The following is a 23378-nucleotide window of genomic DNA, read 5'->3' on the forward strand; positions in this document are numbered from 1 at the left end:
GTGATGGAGTGTGTCTCTTATTGAACTTCTAAAGATTTTGTGCCTAATAGCTGATTGCTGGGGAGTCAAGGAGGTGTTGAAGAATGGTCTACAAGCTGCCATATTTACAGCAGGATAAAGACAAATCACAGATGGAAATAATTAGCAAAATTAGACCTGAAACCTCCTCCTACTTTGAGCTCATAGGCGGAAACTCCAGTCCTCTATCATTATCATTTTATAAAATTTTCTGAACATCAAACAAATAAGAACAATACATGTTCAAGAATATTATAATAAAGCACAAAATCATTTTAATTTCAAAGCAATGTACATAAACATGGGGTCCCAGCACCTCCTATTATAAACCTCAGCTGCCAGGAGGTTAGCTAAACCTGTATCTTCTTCTCAGCACGTTACAATTCTTTTTAACAATTCAAGAAGAATAAAAACAGAATGCCAGAATAAAAAAAAGGAGAGAAGAAGCTGATTTTCTGTTCTGCATATGTGCTAATGTAGCTCTTGCTGTTGCGTTTTGCTTTAGACGATCCAAATTATGACAGCCAGCCAACCTCTCCCACCAGGACAGTTCACCGGAGGAAGAAGAGGCAGGTGGGTATCCCTCTGGTTATAACAAAGTAAAGCCCAAGGCCTACTGATAAGTAATTGTTCTCACGACATTTGTATTTTATGTTCATTGGTGTCTGCATCTTTGCTGTTTAATTAGATTTGCTGCCTACTTTGAGAAGCTTTCTAATTAAAAAGTTTCACAGTATTTTTACTTGTTTGTTCTTAGTTGTATTAATTACCCTGGTTGCTGATTCTCCCTCTAAAACTACTTGTATTTGCAAAACTGTGTGCTGAGCTTGAGAAGAGCTGAGCAAATGGTAAATGAACAATATCTTCCTTAGCATACTGATTTTTAGACTTTATGTGCAGCACGGTGGTGCAGTGGTTAGTATTGACTCACAGGTCTGTGGCTCTGGGTTCAAATCCAGGCAGCTATCTGCATGAAGTTGTGTGAACGTCCAGTGTTTGTGTGGGTTTCCTCTGAGTGGATTATTTGGCCCTAGGTGTGTGTGTCTGTGTGTGTCCTGTGATAAACTGGTGTTCCATTCAGGGTGTATCCCGCTCTGTGCTCACTGCTTGGTGGGATAGGCTCCGGATTGTCTGTGACCCAGAATTGGAAGAAGCAGTTAGAAAATGGATGAATGGCCTTTAAGACTTCATATTTAAAGTTAAAAGGGGCTGGTCTGTGTCTTATGTCTATATGCAGTTAATCTAACCGGTTGCTAGTAGCTCCAGCAGTGTCTTAAAGGAAACCAGGGTAACAACCTCATCATGGCTGGGTAGCTTGTTCCATTCTCCCACAACCCTTTGTGTAAGGAAGCGCCACATGTGTCAGTGTGATTGCCCACAATAACGGGCAGTCATGATCAGTCATTCCAGTTTAAAGTTCTACTTTTTCTTGCACTTATTTGCTCGGCATGGTTTTTTTTCATTTTTAATTTCCATTTCAATTTTTCTTTTTTAGGTTTCTCGAAGTTCGCGCCGGGTGGAGGACGAGACAAAATATATAGAGCTAATGATTATAAACGACCATCTGATGGTAAGATGATGCTCAAACAAGAACTGCTCTTGCTCCTGGCATAATAGAGAAACTAATGTAGTATTTCAGTGAACAGTACCACACATTTACAGTATAGAGTTCTCATGTACAGTACTAGAAACGTGTTAATAAAATATTGTTAAATAATGAGACTTCTCACTAAATGAACATATGCTTCTTTACTAGACCACCATATTGCTTTTAAAATAAACCACTCTTTGCATTTTTGCAGTATAAAAAACACCGTCTGTCTGTTGGTCAGACCAATAACTACGCCAAATCAGTGGTGAATATGGTCGATATAGTAAGTATAAAATAACATCCTTTTATTATACAATACATTGTCATATCACTACTTTTGCTTACTACAGTAAAAATCTTTTCTGGCAGTTATAGAACACGCTTGGACGTTGTTAAAGTTGTTAGTCAGATAGTCAGTCAGCCACACATTTTAGAAGGCTTTTGTGGACCATTGTGAAATGGGTATAATGTAGATACAAAAGATGTTGTCTTTTATATTAAATAAAATTCAAAATAAATCGCTCTACATGGGTGTTACATTGTGACTTAATTTGGGTAAATATTTTCAAATTAAAGATTATACAAGATTCTGCTTTTCTTTCTGCAAAACAGTTACTGTAACTATGCCAAATTGATTTACTTTCAAAGGGTAATATTTTGTTGACTGTGGCTTCCGTTTGATTTCATGCTAGCTATTCAAAGACCAGCTCAACACAAGGATTGTTTTAGTAGCAATGGAAACCTGGGCAACGGACAACAAGTTCAACATTGACGTCAACCCCTTGATCACGCTGCGGGAGTTCATGAAGTACAGAAAGGACTTCATCAAGGAAAAGTGCGACTCTGTGCATCTGTTCTCGTAAGTAGCACAGGAGGTACATACTGTAACAATACAGGGCTACCGTACCATCTTCTGAAATATCGCATTGCCTTTTGACAGGATCCAAATTGAATCTTATCCTGTCGATAAGAAGCCATAAATCAGAACCTGAACAGTATTTTCAAGGCAGTCTTGCTATGATGGGCAAAGATGCAAACCATATGCTCTCAACATGCAATAGTGTTGAACACCTATTGCTGTTGAACTGCTGTGCTCTATCGCTCAGATCTGTAAATTTTGTAGTTAGCTATATATAGCTATAAATTCCATCATAACTTGGTTTGAAATGTATGGACATTAAGAACCTTCTTTTACAGTTGATTTTCTAATGTGATTTCTGGCTCTGGGCCTGTGGTGATCTCAGCATTGTGATGAGACAGACCAGCATGTTGAGCAGCAGGGCTCCCAGGCGCCATGTAGGCAGTGTTGTTCCCAAGGAGAAACCCGCCTGCCCTTTTCACAGTCCAGGAAGAAGAGAAACTAAGTTCAGGAGGTGGCTAGGAAAACAGTGCAGGAGACCAGAGGTTATGGGAGAGGACTGTAGGTATCTGAAACTGCTTAGCCTTCCTGTGGCCTGACGTGTCTTTCGTCCACTAGAGGGAGCCATTTCCACAACAGTCAAGACGGAGCTTCCTATCTGGGAGGTGTCTGCTCTTTAACTAAAGGTGGAGGAGTCAATGAGGTAGGAGGATCTAAAAAACTGTAGATGCTTCAATTTTAAATATCCTAAAATGCCAATAAATATTTATTTAATATTTAATAATAATCAATACTATGTAATAATTTAACTTAAACATGTTTGGGCTTTTTAACAATTGTATTTTGTAAGTGAAATAAAATCCCAAACTTGTGACTACAAACAAAATGCAGTTGAAATTAAACTGAAGCAACTTCTTGGATCAAATAAGTCTTCAGTGATCGATTGACGGTGGGCTGGACTGAAAACCAGCAGGTGTGTGGGGCACCAGGATTGGCCTAGAGCAGGGGTGCCCAACCAGTCGATTGATCGCAAGAACGTCTGGCAAAAAATAAATGGCCTACTTGACTTATTTACTTTTTTCGCTAGCCTAAAAATTCATTCAGATATGTGCATGTAATGTCAATGTGTGTGTTTAACCCTTGTCGAATGGGTTGTAAAAGTCTCTTCCCTGAGTGCTGGCCGACACTGGAAAAAAAGGCCATAGGATCTCCGTAAATAAAGAGTGTTGTGTGTGTGTGTGCTACACAAGAACGGTCTCTTGGTTATTGCCTCACGAAGCCCACATTCGCTACAGTGCATAGTGGAGCGAAACAGACTGGCCGTGACAAATTCGCCAGCAGTTTGATCGCCTATTTGATAGTTGTAGTCTTTGAGCGAAAACGATGAAGCGAAGAGACCGAAAACTTAACTGTTACCACAAGGAATGGGAGCATGATTATGTTTTTTTTTGTACTTTCGCCTTCAAATCTGCAATGCTAACGTCGGCACGAAAACGGGAAATAGAGAACAACATTTCAAAACTGCACACAAAACGTCTGATGTGGACTTTCCCGCGAAAAGTGAGAAGGAAAAGAAAAGTGGGAAAAATGAAAATCTCAACTAGCAATAGTCGGTTTTCACGAGGCCGAACACAAGAGGGAAAGCGGCAATCGTCGCATCGCTCCGTGTGAGCCACGTCCTGGCTCAACACAAGTCATTCAGGGATCCAGAAGTCATTAAAAAGCGTTTGCTGAGGCAGCTGACCTGTTGTTTGGAGATTTCAAAAACAAACATTTTTGGCGAGGATCAGACAGCTGTTGCCTGAAATCAAAGAGTTAATCGAGTCATTTAAACGTGGTGAATATGCCCAATTAAAGGATAACCAGTGGCTTCAGGATTTAGCTTTCCTCACACTTGACTGAACTGCCGAATGAGCTGAATGTCGCGCTGCAGGGACAAAATAAAAATGTCATCGACACGATCAGCAGTGTCAACACGTTCCAAAAAAATGACAAGTGTTCTCAAGTTAGCTTCTCAGTGTCAATGCTCACATTAAGTTGGGATATTATTTTTTCTCAAATGGGGAACATTGCTTGTTCACTGTAGCATGAGTCACTTGCTTTTATTTGCTGTCGTTTTAGTGATGGTATCGTTATTGTACTGATGTGTCCACAGTCTGTTTTTCCTATATCAGAGCTTCAAATTCAAAGTGGTACAGTAGATCGCGCTGGACTGGCAAATGAAAAAGTAGATCTTACATTAAAAAAGGTTGGGCACCCCTGGTCCAGAAGAGGTAGTTGAACACACAGCAACATTCAAGCGAATGCATACATTTCTGTCTGCAATAGACTGGTGTCTAGTCCCGCCTAGTGTCCTGTACTTGTTGCGTTGGGCTAAGACCCACCTGGACCCCGTTAGGATATACTGAAAATTGGTTAATGGGTGGATTTTACACACCCATTCTATGAAATTAATACGTCTAAAGGGCTTGAGCATAGATGTGACGTAAAATAAAAGACAGCTTTATTCACATGACTGGAATTATGTAGTGCGAAAATTGTTTGGGGTGGGATTCTCCTCTTTCTTGCAGTACGGGAAAGCGGACATGATGGCGATCACACTCGCGCAGTCATTGGGACAGAACATCGGCATCTTCTCAGACAAGAAAAAAATGATCAACGGTGAGGTGCCGCCTCTACTGCTCTTCACTGCAAAGTTTTGAATGATAAAAAAAGACATGGAAAGCGCTTTGCCTCTGTGCGTGTGTGTGTGTATTTCTCTTATGCTGTTCTTGTTTGCGCAGGGGAGTGCAAGTGCGATGATAAGTGGTACGGATGCGTAATGGAAGACGCCGGGTAAGTTGCCCTGAAAGTGCCATGTGAATAAAGAGCCCTGCTTCTTGTCTCTTCGTGTCAAGTGATCTTTCGGGTAAAATGCATTTCCATCTTTGTCTGTGTACGGCCACTTTAAAGCATCTGCAATGCTTCTGCTTCAGTCAAGTAGGAAATGCTGCTATTCTGTTAGGAAATGTCCCTTCATCTTTTGATCGGTGGTACGATTGAAGTCAAGCTCTACAGTTGCAGCATTATTTCATTCCACATTTAAGTGACGACGTTAAGCGTCTCCATTAACTGCCTCTTCTTGGCAGAATGTACGAGGATGTTAATCATTAGATGATTGTATTAAACCTGGCTCATGCCTTTTTCACCGGGGGAGCAGTAAGAGTGTTCAACACTAGAGGTCAGCACTTACCAGCTGTAGCTTTCCTGGCTTTTCTACGTAAGGCTCGACATTTTCCTAGAGGTCAAACTGTATTTAAATGTTGATAGAATTAATGACCAATATCTAAGGAGCCGTTTAATGTCATAGTTCGTATAAGATTACAATGAAAACATGAGAAGTTAAAAATCGGAGACTTGTATATTTGGATTTTGTTCCTAATTAGGGAAATTCATTTACTCCACTGATCTTGTAGCCTACATTAAAACATTTATATATATAACCCTTCTTTATGAGCTTATTTTCCTCCATCACATGCTATGAGTGAGAATAGTTTCAGGTTTTGCACTGTGGCTGGCTTGTCCAAGTACATTTTGATACGTGTCTTTATCTTTTTTTTAAATACTTTTGCATTTCCCCCGAAATCCCAAATGGGACAGCAGGTGAGCAGAAGTTTGGTTTTGAAAATTGCTTGTGTAGTTTAAGCAGCTGCTTGTAAAGGTTGTGTTGATAGAACTAGGTGCTCCATGTCCATCTGCCATTCCATCAAACACTATCGGTGGAGGCCATGTGCTCTGCTGTGCCTTTTCTTTCAGGAGAAAATACAGGCTTCTTGCTAGTTCTGTATTTTTGAGTTTTATTATGGCTGAGGTCACATGCAAGAATGAATAATGCCAAACACTAATTTTCAATGCCGATCATCAGAAAAAAATTGGATGTCTTGACAATTAGCCCAACTCTGTTACCTAGATTGTCTAAATAACTGATACCATTATAGATGTAGTCTCATCTTCAAAATTCATGTCATTAGAAGAGCCATATCAGATGACTGGAGTGGAGTGTAATCAATTGCTATATTCACAAGCAGTGATTGTTACCCATTCCATTGTATCTACAGCTGTGAATACTATATTTTTACCAAGGTTAAAGACTTCTGAGCACGACACACCCAACTATATAGATCACTTTTGAAAAACGTTTCCTTTCCTTCTATTTTGCTGTGAATTTGTATTTATTCAATCCTTAGTTTGTACAGGGGGGAGAAAGCAACAACAGTCTACAAAGAATGTACTTCATCTAAGGAACTACGTTACATTGGGTATTTTTTTGTCCTGTGGTTTTAGAATGGCAAGAGAGGTCTAATAAAGTTTATATTAAAAAGCTTAAGAATATACAGTATAGGATATATAAATTTTAACTACTGTATAGCAGGTTGGTTGGACAAGCTTGAGGGTTCAAGTGACAGAAGTGTTCATTATAACCCTACTGCGAGGGAAGTACAGATATATGGGTTTTTCCTTGCTGTTTTAGTAAGATCAGGGCATGGTGTAGTAAGGTATAGTGAAACTGGAGTTATGGTACATGTCAGAAACCGTGGATATGCAAATTTATAATGTAATCAATAAAACTCCAGAAATTGACTTTTGCGCAACGTTTACTGATATGTCAGTACATCACTAGTCTTAGCTCAATGTCAATAATACAATTATGGTACGTGCCACAGTCTTGACCAGTTTCCAAGGACAAGAATACTGTGGAAAATCGTAATGTGAGAAATTGAGAAAGCCAACATGCAATTCATCTGCACACACAAAAGGTGTAGCATAGGAAGTTTTATCTTTACCAGTCATGGAAAGGGAACGGTAACATCTGTTGGTGGGAAACGGATAAATCGACGGAAACATCTGTTCCCAAGGAATTATGCAGGTCCTGACGCAATGGGGAATAAAGTAGAACCCCTCCTATAGATACTTTATAAAACACTTTGGGATGGGACGAAAAGTGTTATATGTATAAATACTATCAAATCAAACTCCTAAATAACTCAGTGAACATCTGTGTTTTATTGACTTCTTAATTGATATCAAATTAAGTCATTCCAGAATTTAAAGATGGCTAAAATAAGATTTGGAAGGGCCCTCTCATTTCTCCCTAAGGATGAGCAGATCTGCATAGTAAGAGTTCTTGTCAAGGTCAGCCCAGGCCAGTTATGGTGTGTGTAGCACAAAACCTCCAGTTTTCACACTCCAGCAGGTGACTGAAAGTCATTCACCGGGAGGAGAAGGAGAAGCGTTTTAGATCAGGTTCAGTCATGTAGAACAAGACATTTTGCCGTGCTGATGCAGACATCCAAATTTTCATACTTCAAGACACTTCAAAAGTGTGACATGGATTGTTGAAAATATGTGTTGTCTACAAAGAATACTACTGTACTGCCGCACAGTAACTGAATCAAATTACAATACAAAGTACCATACACCATTTTCCCTGATGAATCATGCGGTGTAAAGGTACTGTACTGTAGAAAGAATTTAAATTTTACTTTAAGACACATTTACCCAAGCTACGTTTGTGTCAAAAGTTAATTTAATTTTTTATACAGTGCTCAAATCTGAATTTAAATATTCATTCAAGTACCTCTCATACAATGCATAAATGCATACAATGATCAGGTTAGATGTTAAATTAGGTTTAGTTGAAATTAGCTAACATTCTTTTTAGATGGGAGAAAAATGATGAATTTAAACTTTTTCGTCTAATGCTGTAAGTTCTTATTTCTTGTAAGTGAGATTAAGTTTTGTAATCATACTGAAGATTTTGTACTGCTATTATTGTGAATTAGTTTGATTTCTTACTTGAAACCCAGTGGTCAGGCAGTAAGGAAAGCAATTGTGTTTGTTTCCTTTAAAAACACAAGAGAATTGGAGAACACTGTGTGAGTAAAGTGCCATCTCTGCACTAAATACTCCTTTGATTAAGATTGTAAATAGCAGCTGATTTTACCTTTCTCTATTTTTTTTTAATCTCATGTTGCCAGGATAGGTTTCAGAGGTACTGTATTTCAACACTTGTGCTCTTAATTTGGTAATTCTCTACAGCATCCCTAAAATTTCTAACTGCATCTAGCACAGTGCTCTAATCATTAATTGAAATGTTTTTGAATAATTTAATTTAAAGGTTGTTTTTTTAAACTCATCATCTTAATAGACAACACGCATCCAGTAAATATATATAATGAATGTGGTAAGATACTTTAGAAATCTGCTTGTTAGGGCCCCTAATTCACTTATTCGGTCTTGGACTGACGCTAGTGGAAGTAAGATCTGGCTTGGTAGTAAGATATTCATGTACACTAACTCAGCTGGGTGAAGGGTCTAGTATTAGGAATTCCAGGGGTGACCTGTGATTTTCTTCAGCTACTTAATGTCTGTTTCCACTTTTAAAAGTCCAGTAAAATAGTGTACAATTGTATGGATTCATTTAAATTCTATTAAGCCTCCTAATTAGTCATTGTAGGTTGCTTTCAGTATGAGCCAGCTCACTGAACTAATGTCTTGAAAATAAATGATAAAGTCTCAACCGTTTAAGAACTAGTACTGTGAATTAGCATCTTTATGTTTTTACCAGATAGAACATTTATACAACATTCAATAATATGACTAAAGAGCAGGAAAGATGTTTCTTTAAAAAAAAAAGAAGAACAAGTAACCAGCCAGTGCTTTGGACCTGCATACAGAGGGCAGGGTTTTAAAAGCAGTGCATGCTACTGTAGCGAACAGTGGAGCTTTGAGCTTGTGTCTTTTAAAATCAAGCCCTCAGCACTAGCTGGGCATTGTCAAGATCTTAGAAATATCCATCAAGAAAACAGAGCTGCTTCTGCATCTGCGACTTTCATCTGGGATGACTGCCTTTTCAGAATCCCAGTAGGTGTGTTTTTGGTTCACTTTTCTTTTCCAGTGCTCGCGCTTTTCCATTATTCCTGCGTCTGATCCCACTGCCTTTTAAGCTCACCTGTGACACATGGACCAGTGTGCACGAGACGCTCCCTTGCAGTTTAATGTACTGTACATGCTTGATCATTTAGGATCCCGTGCCAGCAGAGGTTCTCTGCATGTGCCGATTAAAGAGACCTTGGATGAGCTGGCACTCTAACACTCCAAAACACACCTCCAATTGTTAAGATGTTTATAGAGATTCTCAGACCTTTAGGTTCTTGGGAATGCTTGGAGTTTATGTAGAATCATGTGTGCCTTTGCACCTCTTTCATTGTTTCTTCCCTTCCTAAAACCATTTTGTATGCTTGCCGTGTCAAATACAGTTTTAGAGCCGATAACCAAAGTTTTGAAAGCATCAAGTGAAACATGACTGGGAAAAAAAGAAACATTCACATTAAACTGGGATCCAGGAAGTGGTAACCACTGCCAACTTCACTTGGGTCCTGACAGAGATCAATAGTGTATCTTTTAGTCCATTTACTATTGGGTGCAAAAGCTAAAATGTATTTCCACTTTTTTTAACTTATCACACCTTGAAATGAAAAACTCCCAATTGATTGTGTTCTTTAGGTGCACAGTGCATTCAGGTAAGAGCTAACAGATAAGTGGAGTGCTAACCTGTCCTCTTTTAGGAATTTTGAATTATACCTGGTAGTAGTCTAGTACAGTATGTTCCTGAGGCTTAACAGTTTAGTTTAACAGCATTTTAAGAATTGCACGTTTTTGTTGTTTCAATACAGCTATTACCTTCCAAAAAGATTCTCACAGTGCAACATTGAAGAGTACCACAATTTCCTAAACAATGGGGGAGGTGCTTGTCTGTTCAACAAACCCACAAAGGTAATGTCTGCTTTAAACCTCTAAAACATTCTAAATGTCTGTGCTGTGTGAAAGCATTTTTGGCAGCGGCCCAGTGGGTGGTACTCTCATTGATTGTTTTAGCTGCTTGACTGTTTCAAGTAAGGTGCAGTACTTTTCCTGCACCGTGCTCGCCAATACAAAAACACCCAGTGTCTGTAAAAAAAATTGTAATGGTTAGTTTACTGCATTTGCACTTAATTCATGTACTTCATTTATAGAATCGGAATACTATTACTTCTTTTCAAAGACTTTGTTCTAGTCATATTTCGATCAAACAAAGCAGAAATTAAAAAAAACAAGAAGATTTGCAATGACTAAAGAAATTCTTTATTGATGGTTAAGCCATTACTATGATTTATATTTAATGTATGGGCAATTGCATACATGATAAATGCATGTATTACCTTGAACACTTACCATCTTTCTCAAAAGACTTCTGAAAATCATATGTTCCATTTGCATTCATTACTGTGTTTATAAATTGCAATTATTTTTGGAGGAGGGGGTGTTTGATCACAATTCTGAGGTTTGAATCTGTCTTTAATTAGAGAAGAAAGAAGGGATATATACAGTATTTAGCTTGAGCAATACATTTATTCCCCAGATATAATTGCACCTTGATCCTTGTACATTCCCTTTAAATGTCATTTGTATCTACTTTCTCTTGAACAACATTTAAAGCAATCATTTGGAACTTCAATAGGTTATTTCTTTTTTTAAATATCTACAAACGCAAGATTTCACTGTATGCTTCTAAATCTCCAGTGTTTAAATGTACAGTTCCCGTGTAAATGTCGGTCCTATCTCACCTGTCCCACATGGACCAGTTTGCACAAGGAGGTCCTTGTGATGGAACATGCCCACTCCTTTCATGTTTATTTCCTATCGTGTAGCTTTTAGACCCCCCGGAATGTGGCAATGGATTCGTTGAGCCTGGAGAGGAGTGTGACTGTGGTACGCCTGCTGTGAGTAAGGAGTGTATTTCTGAAATCCTCTGGGCTCTCCAGTAGATATCTTACAACTCTGAAGTTTACCCTAGTTTGAAACTGTTTGAAAAGAGATGTACTAGTGGATTTTGGAATCGTCTGGAATGAGTAGTCAAGTATGAACGTCCATGTATTGTATTACGTTAATCTTAATAAGTTAAAATCTGTCTTCAATAATGCTACTGACATGCAGAATTCACCACTGCAAGTGACCCTTAACGTCTGCTAGTCTGCTTTCAATAAGTGACACCTGTGAAACTGCTAGTATTTTAGATCACGCAGTTTAGTTAAGTACTGGAGGAGTTTAACTTAAAATGGACAATATAAGAAACAGAAGCCTTATAGTCTAAATATTCTATTCATCAAGTGTTGTGGATTAATCTAATATTGCATTTTGGTTTTGCTTTCAGGAATGCAAGAAGGAAGGTGAGAACTGCTGTAAAAAGTGTACGCTCACTCAAGGCTCCAACTGCAGCGATGGTCTCTGCTGTAAGAACTGCCAGGTATTGCGAGCTTCCCTCTCCCAAACACAGGACAATGAAAAGGAATTAAAATTGAAAATAATTTAGAATAATCAAACACTTGGTTGCTTGCCTATGTAAAAGTCAGCCACCCAAGTCAGAAGAATTTGCCTTTCGAACGTGGCAGGAAGGGAAGGACAAGAGGCACAATGCGCACTTGTGGATAAGGACACACTCACTGCCGCTTTGGGAGGTTTTCATTAACTTTACACTGAATGAGACCCCCAAAACTAGCATTTACCACCCTGAGATTGCTAGACCACAGGATGGTCTGTAATGTCTTATTGTTAATATTGTAGAATGTGGTGCACATTCCAAGGTACCAAGGTACAGCATTTTAATTTAAATAAACAAAATAATGCTTGTGTTTGGCTACAGATATACATCAGGTAACGTAGTCTGTGGGATGTCCTTGTTTATAATTAAACTGTCATTTCCCCAGCTACTGTACCTAAAGCAGTTATCAGATAGACCTGCAACAGAGAGTGGTGGGGAGACCTCACACAGATTCCTGAAAAACTGTGGTGAATTACTGTGCTGCGAGTGGAGCACATTGCTTCTACATTCTTCCCCATGCTTGCTTAATAAGCACTTAAGGTTTCTGCTGGAACATGTTGAAGGATAGTTTTATAATACTTCTAACCTGAAATGAGCACAAAAAACCCGTAGACAGTAACAGACATTTCACAAGCTGCGTAATAAAGAGGTATACCCAGATGTTTTTATTAAACCTTTTTTATAGTAGGGATTGTCAAGATTCAGATGAGAAGGGGTCATTGTGAATGTGATTCTATTCCTGACAAATTGTTTTGCAGAAAGGCAGGTTTATCTGGCTTGCCCGAAAAAGGTCATTGCGGAAAAAAAATGCTTTCGTTTTAAAACCCCTCAATTTACTTGGACGTCTATTTGTACAAGTAATTGATATGTAGAAGCATGAGCAGGTCCAAGCTTATTTCTGGCTAATCAGTACATTAACAAGCGACTCATGCTCCAGTAATTCAAGGTGAGTGTGCTGTGTAATGCAGATACTCTATAAGTAAGTGTCAGGTCTGATTTCTGAAATGTATACTTGTAGTGATTTAGCCTGAACAACTTCAGACAAATTCTTTCTTAAAACCGTTGGGCCATGTTTCATGCATTATTTACTGGTGCCCCAAGAATCAATTCTTTCTCTGATCAGGGTCTTATGGGTCAGAGGATCATAGCTTCTTACACTACCACTGTTCAAACCTGCTTTTGGAATAGTCTTAAATTCTAGGTCTCTAACAGCAGTGTTAACAAAGTCTTTAATTATAATACTTTTTTGGCTACCATCAAATAGTCATGGAAATCCAGATGAGTTCAACTCAAATGGCGTGGGTTTTCCTTCCTCAGTTGAAGCCAACTCACAATAAAACGTTTTGTTCATTACTACAATAATAAACATACAGTAAACTAATAAAGGATTCTTCTCTATGTAGTTCAAACGCTTCTTGAAAAAATGTGAACCTTGCATGAACTGAATTACATAGTGTCATTTCTTGTTCTTTTTCATTTCGATATAGTGGAAAATTCATAAACTCAATTGATGAGGTCGAATTTTAGGTGCTTTACTGAAACCGTCAGTTATTACTACAGGAATATTGCTTTTATTCAGAAGACACATCTAGTAGGCTATGGTCTTTTTAGTTTGGATGCTTTGCAAAAGCTATACTTTATTCCCTACAAACTTTTATTTGGAAGGAAATCGTTTGAAATTGTGATCAATGCTGCATTGAACTTTTCCAGTCATTGAACTTCAACATCTTATGTAAGTCTGTTGTACTGCTTCGTGTGTAAATTTGATGTTTGCTTTAAATTCTTGCCTTTCAGTTGGAGTACATGGGTGTTGTCTGCCGAGAGGCTGTGAATGACTGTGACATTCCAGAGAACTGCACTGGCAACTCAAGTCAGGTACGTCAATGGGAAGAAGTGTCTGGGCTGCTAAGGTCTTTTTTTCAGCACCGTTTTGCCTTTTTTTGTAGATATTTCTAGTCTCATGCCTTCTATTCTTTGTTGGCTTTTATTTAATTCATCATTCCCCTATCTAAAAAATAAACTGTTAAGAAATGCAGATGTAAAGTTTTTTACCATGTAGACAATTATAACAATCAAAACAAATGCTTCAGTTTCACCTGTTCTGTCTATACACAAAAAAAAACGCGTACTTTTTTTCCAGTGTCCACCAAATGTTCATAAGATGGATGGCTATACTTGTGAAAAGGACCAGGTAAATGTATTTTTTTATATATTAACTTTATTAATATAGAGTGACTTGTGCAGCTTATTGGAGTCATTTTGTGGTAGGTACTATACCTTCGCATAGTTGGATTAATCCAAGAATTAAACGTGAAGACCACATCACAGGGTCATGCATACAAATGAGTACCCTTTCCCCACGGTGGACTGTGACTGTATACACCTGAGAGCACTGTTCTGTGTTCATAGAGGCTTGCATGTATGGTATGGGAGATCTTGGTACACAGCTGTGTGAAGTTATTTAATTTTCAGTCAGATTTGCAGAGCATTCTGAGATCTGCTAGCACAGCTGGCTTGAGGCAACCCCAGAGCCAAATAGCACACAGCTCCAGACCCCTGGAATTGTGGTGTCCAGGCTTAAGGGCGCTGTTGTCTAATGCATGTGACAGCAGTGCTCTCGCAGTCTCTGTAGTGCAAGGTTGCGTCATCCTGCATTAAGGCAGTCTGCTGCAACTGGCCGTACTGCTGAAATGAGGGGAATTGCCACCATTTCCAGGATTGACAGATAGTGCTGGCGTGGACAGTAACTGTGGATCTTTCAGAAAAAAAGCATGGCCAACTGATAACCCCTATCCATCACTGTCGTCTTGTCTCACGATGATTTTAGTGATGCCACACTGACATTCAAGATCAATGCTTGTTTGTAAGGATCTCTTCGCTGGAACCTTTTGTATCTGAGTGCTGATAGGTATGGTGATTTTGAAACTCAGGAGTGCTTGGAAAGCCATGTTAGTGCCCCTGAAGTTGTTCTTGTCCAGGGAGACACATTCCCATGGTTCCTTCTATAGCTTTAAAAAGCACAAACTGGGCTGGTGAAAATGTAACTGGATTAATATTATTGACATTTGAGTGAACCTTTCTTACATTTTTAGGGTCGTTGCTTCAATGGAAGGTGTAAAACGAAAGACAGACAATGCAAATACATTTGGGGAGAGAGTAAGTGGAAGAAGAATGAATTTTCCTTTCAAATATAAACAAAAGTAGTCACTTTAAGGTACATGCTAGCATTTGTTTTTCAGAAGCAACTTCTGCAGACAAGTTTTGCTATGAGAAACTCAACATTGAGGGGACTGAGAAGGGAAACTGTGGGAAGGATAAAGACACTTGGATTCAGTGCAACAAGCAGTAAGGCATTCTGACATTTTTGTGCTCTGTTTTGACATGTGGCTCAGATTGACCTTGTTATAAAAACAGATGCTTCAGTTTCTAAAAATCTTCAAATTACATTCTGTACCCATGTCCAAACTGCTATTAAAAGCTGTTTGAAGAAACCTTGATCATTTTTAATTGTATTTTTTTGCTCGATCTAGAGACGTGCATTGCGGGTATCTACTGTGCTCCAATATCTCTCCTGCACCCAGACTAGGAGAGCTGCAAGGTGGTTTGACTTCCTACACAGTGGTTCAGCAAAGTGCTGCCTTAGACTGCAGGTAATGAATTTATTGCAAAGGCAATGTGTCATAAAGTCTGCCCTCCTCCTTTTCTGTGTCCTGCTGTCTCCTACAGGTGCTTTTGTGTGAGATTCAGTTTGATTTCCATTTCCATTCAGAGCTCAGAGAATGTGCATGTCTAAAATGCAGCTGGAAACCAGATTTCAGCATGATTTCTATTTGTTCTGCAATGTTTTTAACCAGTTGCTTTTTGGCAGTTCCATTTTAAATGTGTTCTGACACAGAGGCCTTCACTTGTTAACTCTTACGTCTAGACCCAATGTTTACTCTGCATAAACTGCAATTCTTTTGTCGGGTCTTTCACAAATGCTGAAAAAAAAGACATGCACTTGATGATTTGTAATCACAAAATGCAATAAGTAATTTCGTAATAATTTGAAAATATATTTCCTTTCCAGATAGTCACATGGATATGGAATTCCATGGAGTTTATAATAATAATAATAATAATAATAATAATAATAATAATAATAAGGGATGATTTATATTGGTGTACTGGCTTTAGGATTTTGCAGTGCTTACCCTGATTTTCATAATATGTACAATACATCAGGGTGGTAAATTAATCATCAGTTTTTGTTGGTAGTTCTTCAGAACTACAGCTTTATTTTATATTACGAGTGGAAGTGAAAGGGGCTGAAAAAATGTCAATGTATACTACCCGGATGCTGTTTTTAACGTGGTGTCTGAAGAGGGGAGAAAACGAGGGCTGGTTTCTGCTGTGCTGTGTCCCCGCAGTGGTGGCCATGTGATAATTGACGGAGATACGGATCTGGGCTACGTGGAGGATGGGACTGCCTGTGGCACCGACAGGCTCTGCTTAAGCCACAGGTGTCTCCCGGTGCAGGAATTCAATTTCAGCACTTGCCCCGGCACCACTGATAAGAAAATCTGCTCAGGGCACGGGGTACGTTTAATATCCAATTAACGTTCCCAGCAGTTGACTGATTGCTGGGAGGTACAGCATGCACGCCGCGTGGCCGCAGCCCTTTCTCACCGCACGGGACGGTTGCGATTACTTTAAATTGATTCGAGACTGCGAGTGGCTCCGCACGTGGTATTAATTGTCAGCCTGTTAAATTCACACAGCCTTGTTAAAGGCGCTTGGTTCCCAGGAGCGACTTGTCATGAAATAGATGTTTTGTTAGGTGATCGAACCCTGGTGGGGGGCCGAGGCGCCCTCGTCACGTTTGCACACGACCCCCGTTTGCTCGTTTTAGTCACGCTGAAAGGGTGCTGTGGCTCTGTGATATCCAGGGGCTGCCTCCTTGACAGAATAATTGCAAAAGTAGCCCCGCTAGAGGATTTTGGATCCATCCGTCCGTGAGGCTCCAGGAAGCTATTTGAAGAAGACCCTGCCCGGTCACTTCCTCACAGTAACCACTTTAACTAGACAATCGCACATCATGGAAGGTGAATAAACTCAAAACACGGTCATCGTACGGTCCTGCAGTGTTATGCATGTGCCTAGAAAAAGGAAAGCTTGCTTAACTAATTCTTCTAGGAAGCAGCAGCATTAATGAATGCAAAGCATACAGTAGATCAGATTCAGTTTTTCAGAAGCTTTTTGATAGTTACTTGCAACAGAGAAATTCTTTAAATTACAGATCTTAGGCATTCAATGTCAATCCAAAGAAAAGCAATACAATTTAATCTACTGAGGAAACTGTTATAACCAAAATAGATATGTATACTCCACGTAAAGGGATATACTGTAATTATGGAGGACATGGGGAATCTGAATTGGAACACCATTGCTCTGATCGTTGCTTGACAGATTCAATTAAGGGCCACTCTTGTGCTCCTGTGCCCCATGTGGAACATTCGCTGGTGTGTTCCAGTCTGGTTGACTGAGCTCACCAGGCACTTACTGCTTTTGTGCACATGGTTTACCCAAAGTGACCCAAAGGACTTGAGCCCTTCACCAAAGTCAATAGCGATCTACCCCAATAGCTTGCAGATGCAGTCCTAAGTCAAGTCATTCTTGAACGATTCCCACTGGGTAAACGAGTACACTAGACTCCTTTTTGTGACTCCAGAAGTTTTTATTACTGTGGGGCATTGTCTAGCTTGGCTTGGGGATACTTTGGTATTATGCGGTGGTCTTATACAACAACAGCTTGCATTAGGGGCATTATTACAGGTACCATAGTTTCCCCACTCTTTCAAAAACAAAATTCCGTCCTTTTCTTAGTTTCAGAAAAGAAGATTTTTTTTTTCTTTGGATAGAAAAACTAGTGTGTTTTTTTAATTTGTGATAGTGCTTCCCTAAATAACCACTATGGGCTCTGCCACACCATTGCCAATACTTAGCTTGGCTCCAAAGGATCTACACAAGAACTCTGCAGGGAGATCTTTAACCTACTGTCCCATTAGCCTTAACCTAAGGGCTGGCACTGGGTTTTACCAGTCATTCTCTAATTTGTCAGCTCGGAAACTAACCTAGCTATTTTTGTGTCTCGCCGCAAGGCCCTTTAGCACTCTATATTTGTTTTTGTTTTTCAAAAACTTTATCGTTCTCTCTCGTCTTAAGAGTAGACAACCACTCCCGGTTACGGAAACTGTTTATAGAGGAATGTGATAACAATCAGATGTATTCTATTCCTCTCAAAACCTTGCTAATGCCTTGATATTCCTATAGCTGCCATCTAGTGCCTTAAAGTGACACTAGCACTCCTAGACCTGGCTTCATTTTTACAAATCTCTCTAGATTATATACTGTACTGTGGTCAGTGCACACAATAGTCCAGTTAATACACAAATGGGTCACTTGCTAAGCCACATCGGAAGCTAACTGACTTTCTTTACTTTTCTTAGGTCAGTCACACTTTTCTGTGGAGTTCAGCTATACTTGACCTAGATTTAATTGTTCCTTATTGTGTACACAGAACTAAGCAAAATTGTTTTGATCTTTGAACTACTGCTGCATTTATTTTTCTCTTTAAAAGCAAGGAAACGGCAAAGGCTTAATTTTCAAAGAAATATGGCAACAAAATGTAATAGCCGAATGACTTATTTAAAGGGCGTTGAAATTATCTGTCCTAAATTGTATCACTGGTGACCCAGTTTGACAGTAAACCATAATCCAACAATAGTTCAAAAAGACATTTCAGTACTTATTCTTGCTCTCTTCTGAATCAAAGGATTTATTAATCTGTCGTTGCAATAAAAGACTTTGAAATGGAAATTTACCTTAATAATTAAAGGACAGTGTCATTATGTGCATGCTCATCAGTATTTTTCAACCAAAAATACAGTGTTGGTCACCGGTAAACTGATAATTGTCATTTTTAATTGCATTTGTCAATGGGAGAAGTCGTGATTCCTGCGTTAACTTAAAAGTTCTTTTCACAGCTTAATTGGTGAAAAGCACCAGATGGGTGAATTGTTAAACCCTTTGTTTAAGGATAAGTAGGTTGCAATTTATTGATAGTTACTATTGTGGAAGTAAAAATAGGTTGAGACCATTTCAAAGGGATTTTTAACATTCTACATTCTAATTTCTACTGTCATTCTGTTTCACAGTATATTGTAAAAATATCGTATATAAAAGATTACTTTTAACTGGAGAAATTTATGTCTGCAGTTGTTTTCCAGTTATTTTGTATTTTCTATTTCAGACAGTACAGTAGGTTAACTAAGAGGATATGTAGTGGGGGAGCATATCCATATTGTTCAGGTGTTTGTATACCATGCTGTGGCAGTCACATGTGCTGTCTTCCACCTCCTTATGATAAACCTTGGAGAAGAATCTCAAGACTTACAATGCAGGAGTAGTTATTTCCCTTGGGGAAATAGTGCTAAAGAGAAACAATTGTGAAATAGTGTCATAGACCATACAATAAAATATTAAAATATATAATGAAATTATTTCAATAAATATTTAAATCTGGGGGAAATTCAAGCCTACATCGTTTACTTCCTGTCTCATGAGACGTAAACGCTAAATCATTAGTTTGTGAGATTTGATGAGCTAGTTGATGGTGCCATAATTCTTTGTTGCTTGGCTCACATTTCCTAAGTTAGCAAGTCCCAATGTACTGCGCCATGTTGAAAAATGACACAGGTTCTGCTTTAGCTGAAAAGACTTTGAATGTAGTTGTTTCTGATTCTCAGTACTAAGCTTAAATGAACTGATTTGTAAGAATCTTGGCCAAAAATGTTAAGTAAAAAATTCAGGCTCAGTGCTATATAATAGAAAAGTCTTATTTTGTAAGGCTCTGTCTTACTTTGTGCTGCCTTCTCTCCTGTATCCTAGGTGTGCAGTAATGAGTTGAAGTGTGTGTGTTACTTAGGCTGGACAGGGGAGGCTTGCGACATTGTTTTTCCTCTGAGCTCCTTAATTGCCGGACCCACAATCCCTGTCAACGGTAAGTGCTTGATAGTATAATTTTCGGGCGATGCAACTAGATTTTGATTTGGGATAGGCTTTTGAAATTGAGGCCACACAAAATAAACTTGAATTGTTTGCTTAAGAGCCAAATTCCCTGCCTTTTTAAAATAGTGCTAAAAAATAAAAATCAGTTTTGAATCCTGTTTTTTACTCACCCACTCCTCATCTGTTCTTCATTATTTAACTAAAAGGGTGTTTTTACATCCAGGGACACATGCGTTTTCTAGGAGCAGTGACTTCCTGCTGCACATGAGAAATGGTTAACCTGTTGTAGACATTTACCCACAGAAGAAAACACGTAGATCAGCTTTGATTACTGTCTTGGCTCCTCCAGACACAAACTGTTTATTCTGTTAAGATCACTTGTAAAGACACAGTCACATTGCAATTTTACCTTTTGTGATTTAAGGTTTAGAAAAATTATATTCGGCTATTTGCCTTCTGTTGAGGTAGAAACATTAAGCAGAAATTTCCATTTTTAAATTCATAACACAAAATAGTAACGGTCATATCTCTAATAATGCTCCAATTAGATGACTTAAGTTAACTTCTGGATTAAAAAAAACAAATGCACTGCTGAATAGTGATGGAGTGATTATTTGAGCTCTGCGGACAAAACGCAGAATTAATTGGATTTTGCAAGCAAATACCATATTAGTCACTGGATTATGAGCCTTGGTGGCAGTGATTTATTTTTGAAAGTGTTCAAACAAGTTTGGTTTTTTTACAAATTGTTTTCGTCACTGTTTACAAAATTCACTGTGAGTAGGATTGGTCAGTCTTCAGATAATCCATTGCTGTAAAGTCTTGAGACGTCGTTTTGTTGATTGTTTTAAACATAATTGAGGAACGGCACTGGTGCAGGAGCTAGCAAGGCAGCGCTGGGGCCCTGGGTTCAGCTCTGGACCTGGGCTGCTGTCTGTGTGGAGTTTGCATGTTCTCCCTGTGTTCACATGGGTCACCTCCCACAGTCCAAAGACATGCTGGTACAGTACGTTTATTGGCCCTAGTGTGAGTGTTTGCATGTCTGTGTGTGTGATCGTGTGTGCCCTGCGATGGACTGGCATCCCATCCAGGGTGTATCCCTCCTTGCACCTGTTGGCTGCTGGGATAGACTTCGGCTCCCCCACAACCCTGTATTGGATAAAGTGGTGAGGAAATGGATGGATGGATCTAACAGTTGATCCTTAAAGCACGAGGACTAAAAAGTGGTCTAAAAACCAAGTCAGCTGCTGAATGCAATTTGGCTGCTGTTGAGTTTCATTGTCAGTGAAGCCTATTACAGGACTCTCATTTTGAAGAAAGGTTAGTCAATAGAGGTGTACTGTATGTGTCCAAAGGCATTTGCTTTCCAATGTGGGAAAACTTAAATGGAGTATTATAAACCAATTATATTATGTTTGAGATTTAATGTTTGCTACCATATGTAGCGTATTAATGGGCATCAACATACAGTCATTTATTAGCAATAAAAAGAACTATTTGTTTACGCATTAATTTAAAGTCAGCGTGTTAATTATGTGTCACTTTCTGGTCTTTTTTTATAAAACTTAGATTCCATTTTTATTATCATTGTGTTTTCTGTTGAAACTGCTTTCATACATTTTTTGTTGACAGGGTCATGTCTTTGTTGGATTTCTTGAGTGGTGTAACAGTGAGGTTAGATTTCAGTTCTTGTCTGTTGTGAGCCTACTGTGGTGATTGTCTGTACCATCTGTGTTTTTTGTCATAATCACTTTCTTAAATCCCTGTCTTTCTGTAACAGAAGTGGTTTATAATGTTCATTCTATAACTTTGTTACATTTCCCACATCCCACCTACTGGATATACTGTTTAATTTAAATTCATTTTTCATTTTGTTCTTAGTGTATATAAATCACTGAGTTGAGAGGTTTAATCACATGAGTGAAGGACATGTACCTTACACACATTTATCTGTATGGAATAATTTGAATTTCTGTAACATTTCATTTGATCTTTTAAATATATTTCTGCAATGACAAAATAATTATGTCTAGATATGTGCAAATATTGTGTTAACTGCTATTCCCTATAGTTGTACAATCTGTTATGTGGTAGAAAATTATCAGTACTCTGAGATGTTAATACAATTAATTATATTTCAATTATTTCTTTACTGTGAAAGAGTGTAGAATTTATTTGGTACCTTTTCTTTCATGGATTCCAATGCAATGCCATTTTAAAATAAAAATGGATATTTATTTACCCATGTAAATAATAACAGTAAAATAATACAATGCAGTGATGTAAATGTATTTGATTTAGATATACAGTATGTGAAAGGGAGCTACTTTTTCCACCAGGGAAGTTCAGCATCCACCTGGGTGATACTGTATATAGCAGGCATTATGCATTACGTAGTCCCATTACAGAGTAGATTAAGTGAGATTCGTCTGCTTCATCAATAAAAGTAAGGCTGAAATCTAGAGAGACTGGATTGAATTTTGCTATGATCATAACATCTGGGCTAACACACTGCAAACAGTGTCAGGCGACTGTACAGTCAGAATCACTGACATCTCATCTGAGCTAAAGCACAGTGTTACACCAACACCACTTACAGAAATCTGCTGTTCCTTGAAAGCCCTCCATCCTAGTACTGACCAAGCCCAGGCTTGCTTAGCTCCTAGGATCTGACAAGATCAGGCTGTAAGATAGAAGAGCTGTTGAGTGCCACCATACGGTTTTGGGTTTTGCTGAAAGGAAGCTGGGAATCACTGGGGCATCAGCTCATTGTGCTGCTTTGTGCAATGGGTCACTGGAATGGTTTAGGTAGCAGCCTTCTATGCAGTGCACTAGCTTGGGGGCAATTAGCCTTACTTAGTATGGGATGCATTCAACAAAGATATATTGACGTCTGTATAGATTCCTCTAATGTTTTTTCCCGTCCCTTTTCAAACAGGTGTCATTAGCACCAATATCATCATTGGTGCCATTGCTGGTACCATTCTTGTGCTGGCTCTGATTTTAGGAATTACCGCATGGGGCTATAAGTAAGTAAACAATACTGTGTGGATTAGCCGTGCAAGGAAAATTTCAAGCCATCTCTTTAGACCACTGAATATTCAGGAAATATGACATTTTAAAATTCAATTTTGAACTATTAAACCCAGTATAGAACTGGATTCTTCCTTGAGGTAGTGTGACTAGAAGGACTAGTGAACATAAACCTATGGTTATTTGGTTTGGGAGAGGACTTTCTCTATTTTAGTGATGACAAAGCCGATGTTTTTTCCTGGCCTCCCCTCAGTTCACTTTTCCTTGCTTGCTCTTAGTCGTGGAGTTTTGAGTGGCGGATCCTGTTTGGCCAGAGGTCAGAGATATAACCGCTATCCCCAACAATCTCATGCCGTAGCCGTCAGCTCCAGTAAACTTACCTACAGACTTTTATGCCACCCTGAACAGATTTGTTTTAAGACTTTACA

At 38.8% G+C, this 23378-nt stretch overlaps 1 protein-coding gene across 3 annotated transcripts in view; it reads left to right on the forward strand.

The window, feature by feature from the left end:
• Positions 1-23378, forward strand: part of adam22 (ADAM metallopeptidase domain 22) — an 85467-nt gene that overhangs the window by 46012 nt on the left and 16077 nt on the right. For all 3 annotated transcript variants that reach the window (XM_088600639.1, XM_088600641.1, XM_088600640.1), the window contains exons 8-25: positions 524-591; positions 1514-1588; positions 1821-1892; positions 2302-2468; positions 3087-3171; positions 5039-5129; positions 5252-5303; positions 10184-10283; positions 11198-11269; positions 11701-11793; positions 13663-13743; positions 14009-14059; positions 14961-15024; positions 15108-15213; positions 15399-15518; positions 16278-16446; positions 19798-19909; positions 22856-22946. In XM_088600639.1, coding sequence (XP_088456765.1) covers positions 524-591; positions 1514-1588; positions 1821-1892; positions 2302-2468; positions 3087-3171; positions 5039-5129; positions 5252-5303; positions 10184-10283; positions 11198-11269; positions 11701-11793; positions 13663-13743; positions 14009-14059; positions 14961-15024; positions 15108-15213; positions 15399-15518; positions 16278-16446; positions 19798-19909; positions 22856-22946 — 1669 coding nt within the window. The remainder of the gene's footprint in view (positions 1-523; positions 592-1513; positions 1589-1820; positions 1893-2301; positions 2469-3086; positions 3172-5038; positions 5130-5251; positions 5304-10183; positions 10284-11197; positions 11270-11700; positions 11794-13662; positions 13744-14008; positions 14060-14960; positions 15025-15107; positions 15214-15398; positions 15519-16277; positions 16447-19797; positions 19910-22855; positions 22947-23378) is intronic.

This window comes from Lepisosteus platostomus, chromosome 12, assembly GCF_059453375.1.
Source record: "Lepisosteus platostomus isolate fLepPlt1 chromosome 12, fLepPlt1.hap1, whole genome shotgun sequence".
Lineage (NCBI taxonomy): Eukaryota > Metazoa > Chordata > Actinopteri > Semionotiformes > Lepisosteidae > Lepisosteus > Lepisosteus platostomus.